The 19,668-nt window shown below is 41.2% G+C and overlaps 1 protein-coding gene across 1 annotated transcript in view; it reads right to left on the bottom strand.

Annotated features, from left to right (window-relative positions):
* SPAG6 (sperm associated antigen 6) overlaps window positions 1-19,668 on the bottom strand; it is a 236,242-nt gene that overhangs the window by 169,503 nt on the left and 47,071 nt on the right. Inside the window, exon 3 of the mRNA XM_069729552.1 lies at window positions 2,129-2,295. Coding sequence (XP_069585653.1) covers window positions 2,129-2,295 — 167 coding nt within the window. The remainder of the gene's footprint in view (window positions 1-2,128; window positions 2,296-19,668) is intronic.

The raw sequence follows: 19,668 nt of genomic DNA, 5'->3' as shown, positions 1-19,668 counted from the left end.
GCTCCCTTTTCCCTGTATAAAAATATTGTCTTGTTAGCCAAATGAGTATGGTTCTTAACTCTTCTTTGTTGGCATCTTTTTGAGAATCACGCCCACTTGGCTAACAAAACTAGATTTAAAAACAGTGCGCAAAAAGGAAATTTGGGCCATTTCTAATGAATGGGAAGGTGCAGAAAAAAATGCCATATGCAGGAGAACTCCAGACCAGATTAAAAAAAATGTACATATTTATTGCAAGTGACAGCTTCTCTGTAAAAAGAGGTTGTTGGGAAGGGGTGCAAACTTTTTATCAAAATGCCTAGAATAGATTTCCAAAATAAAAAAAGTACTGTGAGAGATCCTCCGCCTCTCCTGTTCCATCACTACCCGGTCGCTACTTCCAGCTGTAGCAATGACGTCCCGTCACTATTCGCAGTACTGACCCATTATTTCACGGATTGACTGCAGCAAAGGTCCAGCCATATCAAAACAGGGTTGGTAGGAGTTCAGAGAGGCAACTATGGTTTCTTTCATTTTTTTTATATTAATCTGAGCATTTTTTTTAAGAGGAATCTGTCAGGTCAGGCTAGGGGTTATCATTAGCCTCCAGATCAGGACCGTGTCATAACTGGAAGTCAGTGGTGAAAGGAGGAAGCAACATTATAATGGCGCTGCGTTCCAGTCATCGGGGTGAGGGGGGGAAGCACTGAGCAGTCACAAAAAAAATTGCACTCTATCGTACTAAAGCATGTCAATGTGAAATATATGAAATATGAATAGCAATACGGCTTCTGAATACTAGAAAAAAAATGAAACGCTTTGCACATAATTTGGTCAAGTCATGCCAGCCCATCAACCAATGTCAAGGTGGTCTCAAAAACTTTTTTTTTTTGTATATTGTATATGGAGGAAGCTGCTTCTAGTTTGCACCTATTCACACTAGCTTGGATGTGCTCGTCAGTCTTTTGTTATTTGTATGGGCAGCACGGTGGCTCAGTGGTTAGCAGTGTTGCTTTGTAGCCCTGGGGTCCTGGGTTCAAATTCCACCAAAGACAACATCTGCAAGGAGTTTGTATGTTCTCCACGTGTTCGCGTGGGTTTCCTCCGGGTTCTCCAGTTTCCTCCCACATTCCAAAGACATTCTGATAATGAATCTAGATTGTGAGTCTCATCGAGGACAACGATGATAATGTGTGCAAAAAACTGTAAAGCGCTGCGGAATATGTAGTTGCTATATAAAGAGATTATTATTATTATTTATGTTAGCTTACTGACCGAGCACTCCACCCTTCAACATGTGGTAATTTTAAATACAGCAGGTTCCTACCTACCCATAAATACAGGCATTACTGAGAGAGGTGTCCACATTCACCCAGGAATTCAGACATCAGCCTAAGAGAGGTATTCACATTGATAGGAACCAATTAGTATTTGAAACCACCTTGACATTGGTTGATGGACAGGCATGACTTGGCCAAATTGTGTGCAAAACGTCTCATTTTTTTCTAATATTCAGAAGCCGTATTGCTATTCATATTTCATATATTTTACATTGACATGCTTTAGCACGATAGAGTGCAACTTTTTTTGTATATTGTATATGGAGGAAGCTGCTCCTGGTTTGCACTTATTCACACTAGCTTGGATGTGCCAGTCAGTCTTTTGTGATTCGTTCTCCAATCATGGCCACAGTTCAGTTGACTGATGTCCTTCTCAGCTCTATTATGGGTATACCTTGGCGATTGGTAGAGCAGCTTAACATACATTTTTTTTGCAAAAAAACATAGTGACTTTTTTACAACAGAGTATTTTTGACCTCTCTGTGCGTTTTTGTGTCTTCAAGTTCTTTGGTGGTGTGAACAGGTTTCTACAGACTTGTTCACTATGCAAGTAGCCCATGTGTTTTTGGTTCTACAGATATTAAATCTGAATATTAATGGGAGGACTTCTCCCCTCGGGGTCTAATACATAAATGTTACATAAATGTTGATATTTCCAGCTCTATCATCATCCTGCCCTCACCATGCAGCAGCTCGTTATGACGTATTTGGAGATTTCGCTCACTTCTTATAAATTCTTCCAGGCTATAATTTGATTCTTGTCACGATGGAATAAAGTCTTTAAAAAAGGCCATTAAGTATTTACTTACGTTCTGCTCGGCTAGAGAATACACAAGCTGTGGAAGAATGTCTCCTTTAACAACTGCTTCTGCCAGATCATCATTATAATTGGCGAGTCTCCCAAGAGCCAAAGCAGAGGTCTGCTGGATAGTTGGGACCACATCCAAGAGCAGGGGCCGCAGCAGAGACATCACACCTAAATTACAACAGAAAATTAAAAGAAAAGAATTAAGAGTGACAACGGCCCGATCCCTATGGAAATAAATATGCCGTGTGCAATGACGGTTTATTATATGACCGCAATCTCTGCCAATGTCAATCTAATCAATGTAAACAGCACATTGCATAATATATGCATAACTGGATTGAAAAAAATGAACATGCTAAAGAAATGTATTACGTCTCCACTTATATGATACAGATGGAGATACCTATTCCATAGAAGTGAATGGAGCCATGGTGGACACATGCACACCACTACACCGTTCACATAGGTGACAATGGGACACCAATGGTTGAACTCCGAGTAATCATACCATGCATAACATTTTTACTTCTACACCAAGAAGACACTTAATAATTTAATATAAAGACAGATTTCTAGGATTACATCAAGTTTAATTGCTTTATATTTAAAGGTTAAACAACTCTGTAAATTCCTCACTACTTTCAAAATTTTTGCTTGTGGTTTGTGAATGTTTCCAGTAGGGGAAAAACCCCTGTAATAAGTGATCTGTATGAGCAGCATAACAAAATGGGTTTTTCAGTTTACCAAACAAGGTAAACCTCTTAGCTGAAGGGCTGGAACTCCTAAATCCAAGTCCTCCTAGAGTATAGTCAGCAAGGAACTGCAGTGAAGGGTGAAAATATAAAACCCAAGAAAGAATGTGACAGGGCAGACCAAAACGGGAAAATGGAAAATATCTGTAAAAGAGCAAACTATGAAGGGGGAACAAAGACAATTGGAACCATAAGTATTTGAACAGGGAAGAAAAGGAAATCCACTTCCCTTTAACAACACTTTTTTTTTTCTATTTTATAACGATCTTTAAGCCACATTTTGGAAAAAATACTTACCCATATGCACACGGGCTGTAAATTATTATCTTTATTATTATTATTAAATAGCAACTGAAAAAATCTGAGGCAGATTCACCATGGAATTTGCTGCAAAATCAAAATGCCGAAAAAAATGGCAGAAAATCCACAGCACATTGCCCATTTGAACAAACATATGGTGAAATCTGTGTCCCAGACTGCACTTCAATCTTTCCTAAATATCCATAACCGCATTTCATCCAATAGTAATAATCACATTTTTTTTTTATACAGAACTAAATAAATGTCCCTTAACATTGACATGGTATATCAATAGCAGCAGAGATTACATACTAAATCCTTTAAAAAAAAACATGCCACAATACCCTGTATATTTTTTCTTTTTTGACACTTTCCAAAGATCCAAAAGCTGGATCAAATTAGTCCCCTATGTTACTACTAAATGAAAATCCCTCGCTTCCATTTTGCTCCTAGATTTCACCAATACACAAATCTGTCAAATGTTGTATTTTAAATAATTCCCCAAGATACAGAAACGCAGAGTGTGAGCAAAACCCCCAACATCTGTGGCTGGTTAAGGGCGGGATACAAGTAAAACATTTACTGATTACAGGAAGCAAATATATAGATTTTATATTTGGAAGTTCATTATTTTTTTTCACATTTGGGAGTGTAGGTTATAATAAAAAATAAATAAAGAGATTATTGTCTGCCATGGCAAGTGTTCCCCCCCCCAACAATTATATTGTCATTATATACATTTTATTAGTTATTATATAATATGGGAAGTTTTAGTATATATTTCCTAAACAGTCTGTCCTGTGCCATTCCTTTTATTCTTCTTGAAATATAATTGCCAACTGGGTGTTACAATCCTCCTGCTAATTGGTTGTCTCCTGATAGAGTCCCACATTATCAATAGAGTCAGCCTATATTAGGGACACATCCAAAGGAAACGGGAAAGGTAGCATCTAGTTGTCAGCTTACTCACGTTACCAGGAAGAATATGTTTCCAGGAAAACAGCTCAGTGCACAATTTTAAAGGGGGTATTCCAAAACCATCACTTATTATGGGATAGTCAAAAGTGCACGATCATTGGGGGTTACACCACAGAGTCCCCTCCCAATCAAAAGAAAAATGGGAGTCCCATGTCCCCCCGGGTCACGCATGTGCACCATTGCTTCATTCACATGGGATTTCGGGACCCTTCTTTAGTGACACAGATATTTCAGGGGAACAGACATGCCCTTTTTAATATTAACCAAAAAAATGAAATGAAAATAGAGGGAGAGAAGAATACATTCTGTTAATTGGTGATGTCTAATATAAATAATAATATATCATTGGGACATAAAAGCAAAACTTTTTTATTGATACTGATATAATCTGAAACAGTGACAAAGGGGACAGGGGGATTTCTGGGTCAATCTATCATATTTTGATTCTTGCATAATTAACCCCTTCATGACCTTGGGATTTTTCGTTTTTCCGTGTTCGTTTTTCGCTCCCCTCCTTCCTAGAGCCATAACTTTTTTATTTTCCGTCAATTTGGCCATCTGAGGGCTTATTTTTTACGGGACAAGTTGTACTTTTGAACGACACCATTGGTTTTACCATGTCGTGTACTAGAAAACGGGAAAAAAATTCCAAGTGCGGTGAAATTGCAAAAAAAGTGCAATCCCACACTTGTTTTTTGTTTGGCTTTTTTGCTAGGTTCACTAAATGCTAAAACTGAGCTGCCATTATGATTCTCCAGGTCAGTACGAGTTCATAGACACCTAACATAACTAGGTTATTTTTTAATCTAAGTGGTGAAAAAAAATTCCAAACTTTGCTAAAAAGAAAAAAAAAATTGCGCCATTTTCCGATACTCGTAGCGTCTCCATTTTTCGTGATCTGGGGTCGGTTGAGGGCTTATTTTTTGTGTGCCGAGCTGGCATTTTTAATGATAGCATTTTGGTGCAGATACGTTCTTTTGATCGCCCGTTATTGCATTTTAATGCAATGTCGTGGCGACCTAAAAAACATAATTCTGGCGTTTCAAATTTTTTTCTCGCTACGCCGTTTAGCGATCAGGTTAATGCTTTTTTTTAATTGATAGATCGGGCGATTCTGAGCGCGGCGATACCAAATATGTGTAGATTTGATTTTTTTTTATTGATTTATTTTGATTGGGGCGAAAGGGGGGTGATTTAAACTTTTATATTTTTTTTATTTTTTTAACATTTTTTTAACTTCTTTTTTTTTACTTTTGCCATGCTTCAATAGCCTCCATGAGAGGCTAGAAGCAGGCACAACTCGATCGCCTCTGCTACATAGCAGCGATCTGCTGATCGCTGCTATGTAGCAGAAATGGAGGTGTGCTGTGAGCACCGACCACAGGGTGGCGCTCACAGCTGCCGGGGATCAGTAACCATAGAGGTCTCTAGGACCTCTATGGTTACAATACTGAAGCATCGCCGACCCCCGATCATGTGACGGGGGTCGGCGATGACGTCATTTCCGGCCGCCCGGCCGGAAGCGGTGGTTAAATGCCGCTGTCTGCGTTTGACAGCGGCATTTACCTAGTTAATAGGTGCGGGCAGATCGCGATTCTGCCCGCGCCTATTACGGGCACATGTCAGCTGTTCAAAACAGCTGACATGTCCCGGCTTTGATGCGAGCTCACCGCGGAGCCCTGCATCAAAGCAGGGGATCTGACCTCGGACGTACTATCCCGTCCGAGGTCAGATAGGGGTTAAATATTACTGTCGTTCCTGTGGCCTCCTCTGACATCTTTGTTACATGACAGCACTCAATTGTACTAACACAAAATCCCAAATTCTTTTTTACAGTCTGCACTAAGACAATATACCGTATATACTCGAGTATAAGCCGAGATTTTCAGCCCATTTTTTGGGGCTGAAAGTCCCCTTCTCGGCTTATACTCGAGTCATACCCAGGGGTCGGCAGGTGAGGGGGAGCGGGGGCTGTCTAATTATACTCACCGGCTCCTGGCGCGGTGCAGTCCCTGGTTCCCCGGCGCCTCAGCTTCTTCCTGTACTGAGCGGTCACATGGTACCGCTCATTACAGTAATGAATATGCGGCTCCACCTCCCATAGGGAGGCTCCTGATTCAATATGGATATTCAAAAACACTTAACCTACTGATGTCTCAATTAATTTTAATTTTATTGGATCAATTTTTACTTTTGACATTTACCGGTAGCTGCTGCATTTCCCACCCTAGGCTCATACTCGAGTCATTTTTCACAGTTTTTTGTGGAAAAATTAAGGGGGGGTCGGCTTATACTCGAGTATATACGGTAGTCATATGCTAGCGGTCTCAACAAGGCTTTTTTAATGCACGGGAAAAGGAAAAAAAAAAGTAGGTCCAATAAACCTCAAAGCCAAATTAGACATTTACATCACAAATATTGCTTTATACCTAGAAACAAGCTTATACATATATATTGCCATTATATTATATACCGGTAACCCTCCCTAAACATAGGGACGCATGTAGACAGAGAGCAAGTTCAGAGTACATAGTTATCGGAACAGTCAGGTTTTGGCAGATCTTGACCTCTAGATGCTCATTAAATTGTAAATGCTAAATGTTGCCATCAATAACAGTTTAATAGGTAGTTTTCAATTTCACTTTCTATAAAAAAAATATATATATATTATCAGCTGAACTCGGATTTACATATCCAACAATACAGCAATTAATTCGCTTCCTCTTGCCGACTGATGTCAATTGCTATTTTCCTGTTTGTCTTTTTTTCAACAGCACTAACTATGTAACTATCCTGCATGACCTTAAGAAAAGCGTGATTTATTGGTCTGCCTGGGATCCAGGCGCATGGAATTGCCGGTGCTCAACTCCTTAAAATGAAGGTTTCAATGCTGTGAGTAAAGTGGATGCAACAACTGCCACATAGCTCAAAAGAACAGCTGCCTCTTTAGAGCCAGCAGCCTCTCTCCTCCTCTCAGCTCAATAGATCAACTTCCCTTGTAAACTCTTATAATGTGCACAGTCTGCTGAAACAGCTTACAAGGCGAGGAGACCAGAGGGCCAAGCAAGGGCTGCTATTGTAGGCCTCTGCTGGCAGACAGCGCGCTGTGCCTGGGTACAGCATGGGCCCCTGGATGGAGGATATGTATCTAGTTAGGGGAGCTAAGCAAATAACTTTTCGGTCTTCTTCAGCACTTTTTTAGGCGATATCCACGCAGAAAAAAAACTTCTGATGCATCAAACATACGTGTAAAGATGACATTAGTGAAGTTTGTGATCTGAGACCATCAGAAATTTCCAGAATTAAAAGGGATGTGTAAGAACAGCAAAACCCTTTGACTTCATCAAGAGATTTCTGTTCCTGAAAATCCAGCGTAAGGCAATGTGCCCACGGTCAGGAATCGGCAGCACTTTGAACGCTGCCCATGTCTGATGCATCCAAAGCGCTGCCGTCTATTGAACGGAGGTGATTCCGTATGTGTTCACTGAATCACCGCGTCCAATACACTGTGCGGGTGACATTTATCTTGCAGAGACTCACATCTCTGGAAGATAAATTAACATGCTGCAGTCTGGAAAGATGCGCTGCATGTCCGTCTCCGCGGGTGATTCGCAGGAGTCTCTGGACACATAGCGAAGATGGGATTAAATCCAATACACTGCTCTGTAACATCTGGACGCTGCGGATGTTCGCATCGTCCAACCCGCAGCGTTTACTGACCGTGGGAACGCACCCTAAAATTCCCTGAAAATTCCAATAGCTCTGAATATTTCTTAACGCAAAATGTTTTGCCAGATTTCCAAAATTGAAAATATGGGGGTCACTTCACTGCAGTCTAGGGGTCACGTGTCTCCTTGTTGGGTTGTTGGGCTCTTGTGCATGAATCCAACCAAGGTGGACATAAATATGGAGATTATATTTTGCTCCTGTGTTAGTGTGGGCTTCCTCCGTTTTCCTCTTATGTTCCAAAAAATCTTACTGATATGATAATGGACTGATGTAAGTGATGAAAATCTACGTGCAGCGCTACAGAATATGTTGGCTCTGCATGAATAAAATTAATCTTAACTGTGTCAGAGGGGTTCCTGCACTCTGTACAGAATAGAAAGGGATCGACAATACAGACAAACTGAAGCCCCATTATGGTGCTGCAGTTTGAGCACACAGGACATGTGTCTGGTTTGCTTTCCATGACCCTTAGGCCAATTCCTTTCCTCTTGTGTGATAACTATTCCGCTCCTCTGAAGAGCGGATTCAAGCATTCACGCTCAGTATTTCATTAAAAAAAAGCTATTCCCTATTGTACCTGCAGGCTCCACCTCTCAATCTCTACAAATCCCTTTAATTACAGAAATCAGAATAACAGGTTCCACCAATAAGAGTATGTCAAATGTGTCATATATATATATATATATATATATATATATATATATATATATATATATATATATATATATATATTTTAATGGATTTCCAGTTTACAGCAGATCAGTCCCCAGTTTTCACGATACATTATTAAATAGATCTTTCACACCTGATAAGATTGGTGTACTTACTTTGAAAATCCATGTAATAATGATTGTATAATAATTTTTTAAAAGTTTTCCTGCCAGATATTAAAATTGTAAAAAAAAAGTTTTTGTATCGGAATTATGTAGCTATCCTTGAGTGGACTTTTCAAAATAAATACAACAGTCTTGAAAGATCTAAAAGATCTGTAAAATTATTTCTTTAATATGACTTGTGAAAACTGGTGGTAGACCTATTTTAAGGAATAGATTTTAGGCTCCTTGTCCCCGTCAATATCCAAAGCAATGTTGGCCTAAGGGAACTAATGATATTGCATGTGTACACAAGATGATATGCACCTGTCTTTTTGTGATCACACAAAAAAAATCCACCGGTCACATTGGAGTCCTCACAAATGTGACAAATACACCTCACATGAGGTCACATAGCGACACATTGCATGCAATAGAACATCTATAAAGCCTTGGATTAAAAGTTATATACTGTAGTTGACCAGGTGGTTGGGTTGAAAGGCTATGGGCAGCTTTCTTTTCATTTTTTTTATTGATGATCAATATCTTCCCATTTGCAAAATCAAGACACTTTTTAAATATCCTATGATTTTGCTGTTGTAGAGCCTGTGTAACTTCTTTACATAGCTGATTGCTCTGCTACAGCATAGATCCAACAGCTCTATAGACTCAGCAGCATATAGCTCACTCCTGATTGTGAAAGCTCCTTTTGCTCTAGCCCTCCTAGCTCTCAGTTCACACTTGTGTCACAATTTCTATTTTTACAGGAATCAAAATCAAATGTCTATTTTACAGGAATCAAATCCATTAAGACCTGTTTGACAGATCCTTTTTCCCTCTATTAAAAAAACAGCAGCAGGAAAAGTTTTTACATAGCAGAGCAAAGATTGAAGGGGTTGGTAGGGTGGTTCCAAAGTACTGAGGAAGGGCCGATCAAACAGGCTATAGATAAGGAGGTGTGCACACAAAGGACAGTCTAGAGGGGGACTGGAAATCATGTGATTTGTATGAGTGCAGTGAGGACGGGAGAGGACTCATTACAAGAAGGTAGGAGTGGTGAACACTCATTTCCCAGCATCAGTATTCCTCGGAAAAAGATTCCTCATTTGGTTGTTAAACGCTAAAGAAGGGCAGGAGTGAAGCTGTATGCACATTTTGATTGGCAAAGACCTTGCTGGTTTTAAACAGATATGAAATATAAAATAACATTAAAGCTGTGATGCTAAAAGTCTAAAATTGAACTGTACTTTCAACAAATTTAGCATAAATAAATAGGACATGCAAATTTAAAAATCCCTTCACCCCCGCCTCCTGAAATTGTCATCCATTCTGCTGCTGACCAGCTCAAATGAGGTGTCATGTGACTGACATTATACTCTATGGAGAGGGAGGAGGGAAGAACAGTGAGGAGCAGGGAGAAGAAACAGGCAGCGGGAGACAGAAACATTATGGAGAGCTCTATAACAACTTGTTTGCTTCATATGAAAACTTGATTCAGATCAAGACAGCTTAGCTCTGCTGTATCATTTCCTCCATGCCCATGAATCGTATCTCTGTTTGCTATAAAAAAAAACGTAAAAAAAAAAAATAAAGGATGGAGATCAGGAATCCCTCTTTGTGTGTGGGGTATAGGAGAGTTCTCGGCAGCTCATCTCTTCCCCATAGGTCCCAGTGGCTTGCAAATTAGAAATAGAGAATTCAGAAGAGGAAATGTAAAAATGCAAGATACGAATCAAATATTAGCCAGAAATAGTTTTATTGCTCATGTACTCACACAGGATACTGTATTCTGAAAAGTTACTGGGAAGTACAGTAACTCTTTCATCATTCTAACTGAAGAGCAATATTGCACAACCAGGAAAATAATCTGTGCAGTGTGCAATTCATTCAAAGATGGACGTTTCTGGTCTGCAAACCAGACTGCATTAGATAACCCCCCACACACACACGTATACATACATACATAAAACAGAGGCCATTACATCACAGTCCCTATGACAACGAAAACATAGGCTGGATTTGTTTTTGTTGTCATAATGCCATAGAAGTGACTCTCGCAGCTGCGTGTGCAGGGGCAGAACAATGTGCTCTTCTCTTATTAGTTCAAACATTTGGAAAGTTCTGCTTTTGTTTGAGTTAGAAACATAAAAATATCAAACAAAGGTGACATAGCAGCAAGTGCTAGACGGCAGCAGGTAAAGGGAATGTGTCATCAAAAACAGATCTATTGTTTACATCAGGCTTTTATGATGAATGAGCAAGCACTAAAATGCTCGGGTGCTCGTTGTCCGAACAGAGCAACACAATGGGAGTCAATGGGAAAGTCAAGCTATTTTCCATCAGACCCTAGAAGGAGGTCTGGGGGGCAGTGAAGATGTTCAAATGGATGGGAAAAGCGCTGAATGGAAGTAGAACAGCATGGGGAAGACCCCTGGAAGCATCTCTGACATACAGATCGCTGCTGAGAACAATGGTGTCACACTTTTACTCCACTTTAAGGAGTGACAACATAGCAAACTGACAAGAAATTACATTTTACAGGGAAAAAATTTGTAAAGAAACATATTTTCCTGCATAATGACTTGTATATAAGGCAAAATTTAAAAAGAATTAAAAAAAAAAAAAAAAACAATTTAAGTAGACAAAAATAGATTTTTTTTTAAATTAAAGAATAGGTAATTTCAGTGTAATTTATGAAGGAAGCAAGAACTGCCAAAAATAAGGGACTCAGCTGCACCCTGTATAAGACATAAAGGAGGGCCGCATACAAATTGTCATGTATTGGTACCCCTAGATTCATAAAGGCTATGCACTTTTGAGGGTTATATACCATGGAAATGTACTCCAGACCAAGGAATAATCTATGGGTGAACAATATAATACCGATAAGGGTATGTGAACAAGCGTTAAGTAAAATTTCTGCATGTCTTGGAAGGAAAAACGCGTTTTTGCCTTCGTTTTTGAATGATTTGAGTGAAGTGAATGGCGAAAAACGCAGGGTGAAGACGCACAGAGAATTGACATGCTGCAGATTATTGCAAGTCAAAAATACTCAACGCGTGCATTACATTTCAGGCTTCTCATTCACTTTGTTGTCATCAGGTTTTGCTTCAGGTTTTGTAACAAATCCACATAGAAAAAAAAGTGACAAAAATGCACCAAATCTGCAATGTGTGCACACAGCCTAATTTTTTAAAACTTTTTTTGAAGGTTATATACTAACAAAATGTACTCAAGAATATGTAATACCCTACGGATGAGGAATATAATATCGATAAATGTTGAACAATTATTTGGAGGCTTTTATAGCAACGAAATGTACCTAAGAAGATGTAATATCCTATGGGTGAGCAATATGATATTGATAAATTTGGAACAAGTTTTTTAGGGTTATATGGCAACTAAATGTACTCCAGACCACGGAATAGTCTATAGGTGAGCAATATAATACCGATCAATTTTTGAACAAGTTTTTTATGGCTTTTATAGCAACAAAATGCACCAAAGAAGATGTACCGTTTTTTTTTTTCAGACTATGAGACGCACTTTTTTCTTCCAAAAATGTGGAGGAAAATTGGTGATCACTATTATAACAATAACACGTTTATTGAGGGCTATATATCAACGTAATATACCCAAGAACATATAACGCTGTATGGTTGAGAAATGTAACCCAGCAAAATTTGTAAAAAATTTTTAGTGTTATATTGTATATTCCAAAACGTACCCCAGAACACGAATGAGTGTAAGGGTAAGAAATGTAAAGAAACCAGCTACATTTTAAACACTTTTTCCTACTATATGGATTTGTAATCTAATCCTGAACTATTTTTCTATGCTTTTTGTATCACCATAATGCAACAATAACTGTATTAAACTGTATGGCTGAGTCATTGAATCCATAAAAATTTTGTAAGAAAATATTTTGAAAGTGTAGTTGATGTACTTAAACAGTCATAAGGGCTTTGCAAAAAGTGCAAAGCCTAGATGGACTGTTCTCACATGAAGTGTTTCTGGGTTGGTGCTGTGTGCTTACCTCAAGATTGTCGTCTTATTTCCTTCATCTTCCCCTCCGTCCCTCCCTTTTTCCATACCTCTTCTCCCGGATAACCCTCCCCCCTCTTCTCTCTTCCAGCCCCCCTCAAAAAGGTTTTTTTTTTTCCTTCCTTCTTTCTACTTATAGTTCCATACTCATATGGATTCCCACATATGGTTTTTTTCCACTCTTTCTCACCTCTATGTTAGAATGTTGGAATTTTCAGAATAATTCTTCATTTGCTGATATGAAAATTTTGGTTGTTTTTTCTTTTTATGCAGCTGCAATGTTGAGCGACCTGTTTACCGTATTTTTTCAGATTATAAGATGCACTTTTCCCCCCAAATGGGAAAATGGGGGTGAGTCTTATAATGCGGCTATGCCTTACCAGCTGCGGTGGAGCAGGGTCCCAGGGTCGCTGCTGGTGGAGGCAAGAGTGGAGCGTTGCTGCAGGCTGCAGGTTGAGATCTCCATCTGCGCTGCCCGCGGCAGCCATTTTCCTGGAGTTCGCCGCATAGTAAACCATGTAAGTGTGGGGGCTCTGAGCTTTCACAAAACGTCAGCAGAGACCCCGCAGCACTGAACACCTGTAGCGGCGTGCCGCACATCTGAACACCCCCTCATCCCAGCCTGCAGCAATGCTTCACGTTTGCCTCCTCCAGCAGCGACCCTGGGACTCCGCTTCACCGCAGCCACCACCCCCAATAAGCAATAACACGCATGGATTATAAGAAGCATGACCATTTTATTAAAACAAGTTTTTTTTCCTATTTTTCTCCACAAAAATTGGGGTGCGTCTTATAATCCGGTGCGTCTTATAATCCGCAAAATACAGTATATGAATACTGTTATCTTTACAAGCTTTGCTTAGTCCTGTGTGACTTATTTGATCATAATATTTCGGTCGAATGTTGTGGGTTTTTTTGTGTTTTCACTATTGATTAATAAAAAATAAATTGAACATAAAAAATGCAAAGCCAGACAGAAATTATGAGGAGGGTCATCCATAAACCCCTGAACAGCAACAACTGGCGAGCCTCATTAAAATATTGAATATTACAAACACTTTATGTGCTGCTGTTATCTGGTGGTGTGGAATAGTGTGGGCTAATCCAGGGTTTCTTTTAGGAGAGCGAGACTGTATGCATTCTGTTATAACCCCCACCCAGGCAGCACTAAAAACACGCTCAGACAAGACTATAGCGGCAGAGCAGCACAACATCTCCAAGGCATAGAGGAACAGCTCATGCCAGGTGTCCAGCTTCGAGACCCAACGTAGGAGAGACGGAATGAAGATTGTGCGGCTACTAGTCTCTGTTGTGCTAGCCACTAGCTCCTATTACATAACATACATAGTAACATAGTTAGTAAGGCCGAAAAAAGACATTTGTCCATCCAGTTCAGCCTATATTCCATCATAATAAATCCCCAGATCTACGTCCTTCTACAGAACCTAATTGTATGATACAATATTGTTCTGCTCCAGGAAGACATCCAGGCCTCTCTTGAACCCCTCGACTGAGTTCGCCATCACTACCTCCTCAGGCAAGCAATTCCAGATTCTCACTGCCCTAACAGTAAAGAATCCTCTTCTATGTTGGTGGAAAAACCTTCTCTCCTCCAGACGCAAAGAATGCCCCCTTGTGCCCGTCACCTTCCTTGGTATAAACAGATCCTCAGCGAGATATTTGTATTGTCCCCTTATATACTTATACATGGTTATTAGATCGCCCCTCAGTCGTCTTTTTTCTAGACTAAATAATCCTAATTTCGCTAATCTATCTGGGTATTGTAGTTCTCCCATCCCCTTTATTAATTTTGTTGCCCTCCTTTGTACTCTCTCTAGTTCCATTATATCCTTCCTGAGCACCGGTGCCCAAAACTGGACACAGTACTCCATGTGCGGTCTAACTAGGGATTTGTACAGAGGCAGTATAATGCTCTCATCATGTGTATCCAGACCTCTTTTAATGCACCCCATGATCCTGTTTGCTTTGGCAGCTGCTGCCTGGCACTGGCTGCTCCAGGTAAGTTTATCATTAACTAGGATCCCCAAGTCCTTCTCCCTGTCAGATTTACCCAGTGGTTTCCCGTTCAGTGTGTAATGGTGATATTGATTCCTTCTTCCCATGTGTATAACCTTACATTTATCATTGTTAAACCTCATCTGCCACCTTTCAGCCCAAGTTTCCAACTTATCCAGATCCATCTGTAGCAGAATACGATCTTCTCTTGTATTAACTGCTTTACATAGTTTTGTATCATCTGCAAATATCGATATTTTACTGTGTAAACCTTCTACCAGATCATTAATGAATATGTTGAAGAGAACAGGTCCCAATACTGACCCCTGCGGTACCCCACTGGTCACAGCGACCCAGTTAGAGACTATACCATTTATAACCACCCTCTGCTTTCTATCACTAAGCCAGTTACTAACCCATTTACACACATTTTCCCCCAGACCAAGCATTCTCATTTTGTGTACCAACCTCTTGTGCGGCACGGTATCAAACGCTTTGGAAAAATCGAGATATACCACGTCCAATGACTCACCGTGGTCCAGCCTATAGCTATTCCTCCTCTTCCTCTGCGTCCACCTCCTTATTGTTACCCAATCTGCGCTTAGCAGATGAGATGTGGCTGGGATGGCTACAATCTCTCTGTGTTATGACTTCCTCCATTCCCACCTGGAGCGCATACAAAGCTTCATGTTTAACTGTGAGCAGCGACTGTTTAATTAGGCACAGAAGTGGGATAGGTGCGCTGACAATGGTGTCATCACCTCTCACCATCTTTACTGAGTCCTCAAAGTCTTGGAAAACTAAACAAATGTCACAGATCATTGGCTACTCTTCAGTTGTTAAGTGCGGAGGCTGACCAGAATACCAGACAGGCGTGTTGGAGCTGGTACTCAACTACTAGCCTCTTCTGCTCACAAAGCCTTGCAAGCATGTGCATTGTGGAGTTCCAGCACATGGTGACATCCCACACCAGACGGTGAGCTGGCATTTGCATGCGCTGTTTCAGCAATGCCAGAGCAGCGGCAGCTGTAGCTGACATGCAGAAAGGTGCGCTGACGCGGCATACCTTGAACAGAAGCTCTAGTAAACCTGCTTTTGTTTTCAGAAATCGCTGAACTACCAAGTTGAGCACATTTGAAAAGCATGGTAAGTGTGTGAGCTTGCGAAGCTTCACAGCCACCACCAGGTTATGCCCATTTCACACACGACCATGCCTGGTTGAACATTCAGCAGAAAAAACACAGATCTCCTTCGTCTGTCAATCCTTTAAGTAACTCTGCCTCGATGTGCAGTTTGTCTTCTAGACAAATTAACATCAGCAAAGCCTGCTGCTGCTTCGCTGAGGAAGTGCTGCAGAGCTTCCGGCTGATGTAGACAACATGCTCTGACATTGGAGATGGAGGATGAGGAGGAGCAGTAGGGGGTGCAGGAACTGCTGTTGCTGTAGGAGGTGGAGGAAACCTGATAAAAGTAGGGCCAGCAATCCTCGATGTGGGGCACACATGCACCGTGTCTGGGTGTGACTCGGCCCCGGCCTCCAGAACGTTCATCCATTGTGCTGTCAGTGAAATGTAGCATCCCTGGCCACAAGCGCTTGTCCACGTGTCGATCATTAAGTGAAAAATGCCAGTAAGTGTGTTGGTAAGGGCACGGGTGATGTTCCTGGACATGTGCTGGTCCAAGGTGAGATGCCACACCAGTAGATAAAAGGTGTCGGCTGGGGACCAAGTACTGAGAGATGACTGCTAAAATGAGTTGGCAGAAATCCTCCTTGTCTATCAGCCTAAATGGCAATATTTCCACGGCAAGCAGCCTGGAAATGTGCCCGTTTAGCATTTGGGCCTGTGGGCGGGTGGCTGGGAACTTTCTTTTTCGTTCCAAAGCCTGGGCTAGGGACAGCTAATCGCTGGGTTGGGACAATGATTTGGAAAGTCAGATGATGGCAAGTCAGAATGTGCAAGGATAGGTGCAGGGCAGGAGGCATCTGTGCCAGTATTTTGGACAAGGGATTGGGAAGCACCTACCACAGGGGAAGAGGCAATGCTGTCACCCGATGGCACCAATCATGGACCTAGGTGTTCGGCCCAAAGAGTTGAGTGCTTAGATGACATGTGTCTGATCATGCTGGTGGTGGACCGTGTGGAAGACTGGGTAATGCTGCCAAGCCTACTGGAAGCATTATCTGCTATCCAACTGACCTCCTGTTCAAACTGCTCTGGCTTCAGAAGTAGTGTACTGTGCCTCCCTGCAAAGTAGGACAGGAACCTACATGTTCTGGATCGGAGTGTTTCTTGTACTCCAGCAACAGGCGTTGTCACACCTGCCCCACGTCTTTGGCATCTGCATGCACCATCATCAGCACTTCCACTTTCCCATCCCTTAACACACACCTTAAGCATTTTGTAATTGCCAGGTCTCTTGAAACCAAGTTTATTTCTAATAAAAAGAAAAATTGGTCACCTGCAGCAATCAAAGCGTTTTCTGTGAGTTTATTGCACCGCAATGTATCAGAAGTGTATGGATGACAATCAAATTCAATCCAGAAAAATGTTTCAATGCTTTTTCACAGAAATGTTCACAGACCACATAACACTGTTTATCTGAGAAATGGAAGTCTAAAATTTTTTAAAGCTTTTCAGTAGTTTTAGAGATCACAGAAATTTACTTCAATATTATGGAATAGTGTATGGCTGACTTATGTAGCCTAGGAAAATGTTTCAGCGATTTTTGGGTGTGTTATAGAACACAAAAAAGGACCTCAAAGCACGTAATACTTGATAGATCAAAATATACCGTAGTCAAAATTTCAGCCCCCACAAAAAACTGCATCTATATATTTGCCAAAGGACTGCACAGTCCTAATCCCTGTCTACTGACTGGATTCTGTCACTTTTCCTGCTCATGCAAATCTCCCTAGGCTCAATGCAGATTATATGTGCTGCAAACATTTAGCCTTTAGAGCAGAGGTCCCCAACTCCAGTCCTCAAGGCCCACCAACAGGTCATGTTTTCAGGATTTCCTTTGCATTGCACAGGTGATACAATTATTACCTGGGCAAGACTAAGGAAATCCTGAAAACATGACCTGTTGGTGGGCCTTGAGGACTGGAGTTGGGGACCTCTGCTTTAGAGGAGTTGTTTGTATGATGGCTCAGCTTCAGCACCAGAATCAACAATACTAGCCTCTGATTTATTATACTGTGCACACAGCCCTAGACAAGCACTCTCTCCCTCCAATACAAAGTGTCACAGAGCTGTGCAATGGCATCAGTGTGCCGAGCCGGGCAGCGCCTGTCCTTTTATAATCCCTGTTGATGTCAGACGGCGAGCCAATCACAGTAATGTCACAACCAGGATGGCTACAGAAAATCATTGGCAATCCTAGCATGGTTAATGGCCGTGTAAAAGGTGCTTAAGATGCGGAGCGGGGATTCGAGTTTTACATCGAGCACCGCCCATTACTTGCCGAGCACCGTGATACTCGAGTGATAACAGATTATCACCGAGCAAGTTCGCTCATCCCTAGCCTTTATGTTAAAATGTATTGTTTCTAATTCTATATACAGGTCCTTCTCAAAAAATTAGCATATAGTGTTAAATTTCATTATTTACCATAATGTAATGATTACAATTAAACTTTCATATATTATAGATTCATTATCCACCAACTGAAATTTGTCAGGTCTTTTATTGTTTTAATACTGATGATTTTGGCATACAACTCCTGATAACCCAAAAAACCTGTCTCAATAAATTAGCATATTTCACCCATCCAATCAAATAAAAGTGTTTTTTAATAACAAACAAAAAAACCATCAAATAATAATGTTCAGTTATGCACTCAATACTTGGTCGGGAATCCTTTTGCAGAAATGACTGCTTCAATGCGGCGTGGCATGGAGGCAATCAGCCTGTGACACTGCTGAGATGTTATGGAGGCCCAGGATGCTTCAATAGCGGCCTTAAGCTCATCCAGAGTGTTGGGTCTTGCGTCTCTCAACTTTCTCTTCACAATATCCCACAGATTTTCTATGGGGTTCAGGTCAGGAGAGTTGGCAGGCCAATTGAGCACAGTAATACCATGGTCAGTAAACCATTTACCAGTGGTTTTGGCACTGTGAGCAGGTGCCAGGTCGTGCTGAAAAATGAAATCTTCATCTCCATAAAGCATTTCAGCCGATGGAAGCATGAAGTGCTCCAAAATCTCCTGATAGCTAGCTGCATTGACCCTGCCCTTGATGAAACACAGTGGACCAACACCAGCAGCTGACATGGCACCCCACACCATCACTGACTGTGGGTACTTGACACTGGACTTCAGGCATTTTGGCATTTCCTTCTCCCCAGTCTTCCTCCAGACTCTGGCACCTTGATTTCCGAATGACATGCAAAATTTGCTTTCATCAGAAAAAAGTACTTGGGACCACTTAGCAACAGTCCAGTGCTGCCGCTGTTTATGGTTCAAAAGTGGCTTTACCTGGGGAATGCGGCACCTGTAGCCCATTTCCTGCACACGCCTGTGCACGGTGGCTCTGGATGTTTCCACACCAGACTCAGTCCACTGCTTCCTCAGGTTCCCCAAGGTCTGGAATCGGTCCTTCTCCACAATCTTCCTCAGGGTCCGGTCTCCTCTTCTCGTTGTACAGCGTTTTCTGCCACATTGTTTCCTTCCAACAGACTTACCATTGAGGTGCCTTGATACAGCACTCTGGGAACAGCCTATTTGTTGAGAAATTTCTTTCTGGGTCTTACCCTCTTGCTTGAGGGTGTCAATGATGGCCTTCTTGACATCTGTCAGGTCGCTAGTCTTACCCATGATGGGGGTTTTGAGTAATGAACCAGGCAGGGAGTTTATAAAAGCCTCAGGTATCTTTTGCATGTGTTTAGAGTTAATTAGTTGATTCAGAAGAT

Source organism: Ranitomeya imitator, chromosome 6, assembly GCF_032444005.1.
Source record: "Ranitomeya imitator isolate aRanImi1 chromosome 6, aRanImi1.pri, whole genome shotgun sequence".
NCBI classification, from domain to species: domain Eukaryota; kingdom Metazoa; phylum Chordata; class Amphibia; order Anura; family Dendrobatidae; genus Ranitomeya; species Ranitomeya imitator.
This window is presented reverse-complemented; position numbering and strand designations above follow the sequence as displayed.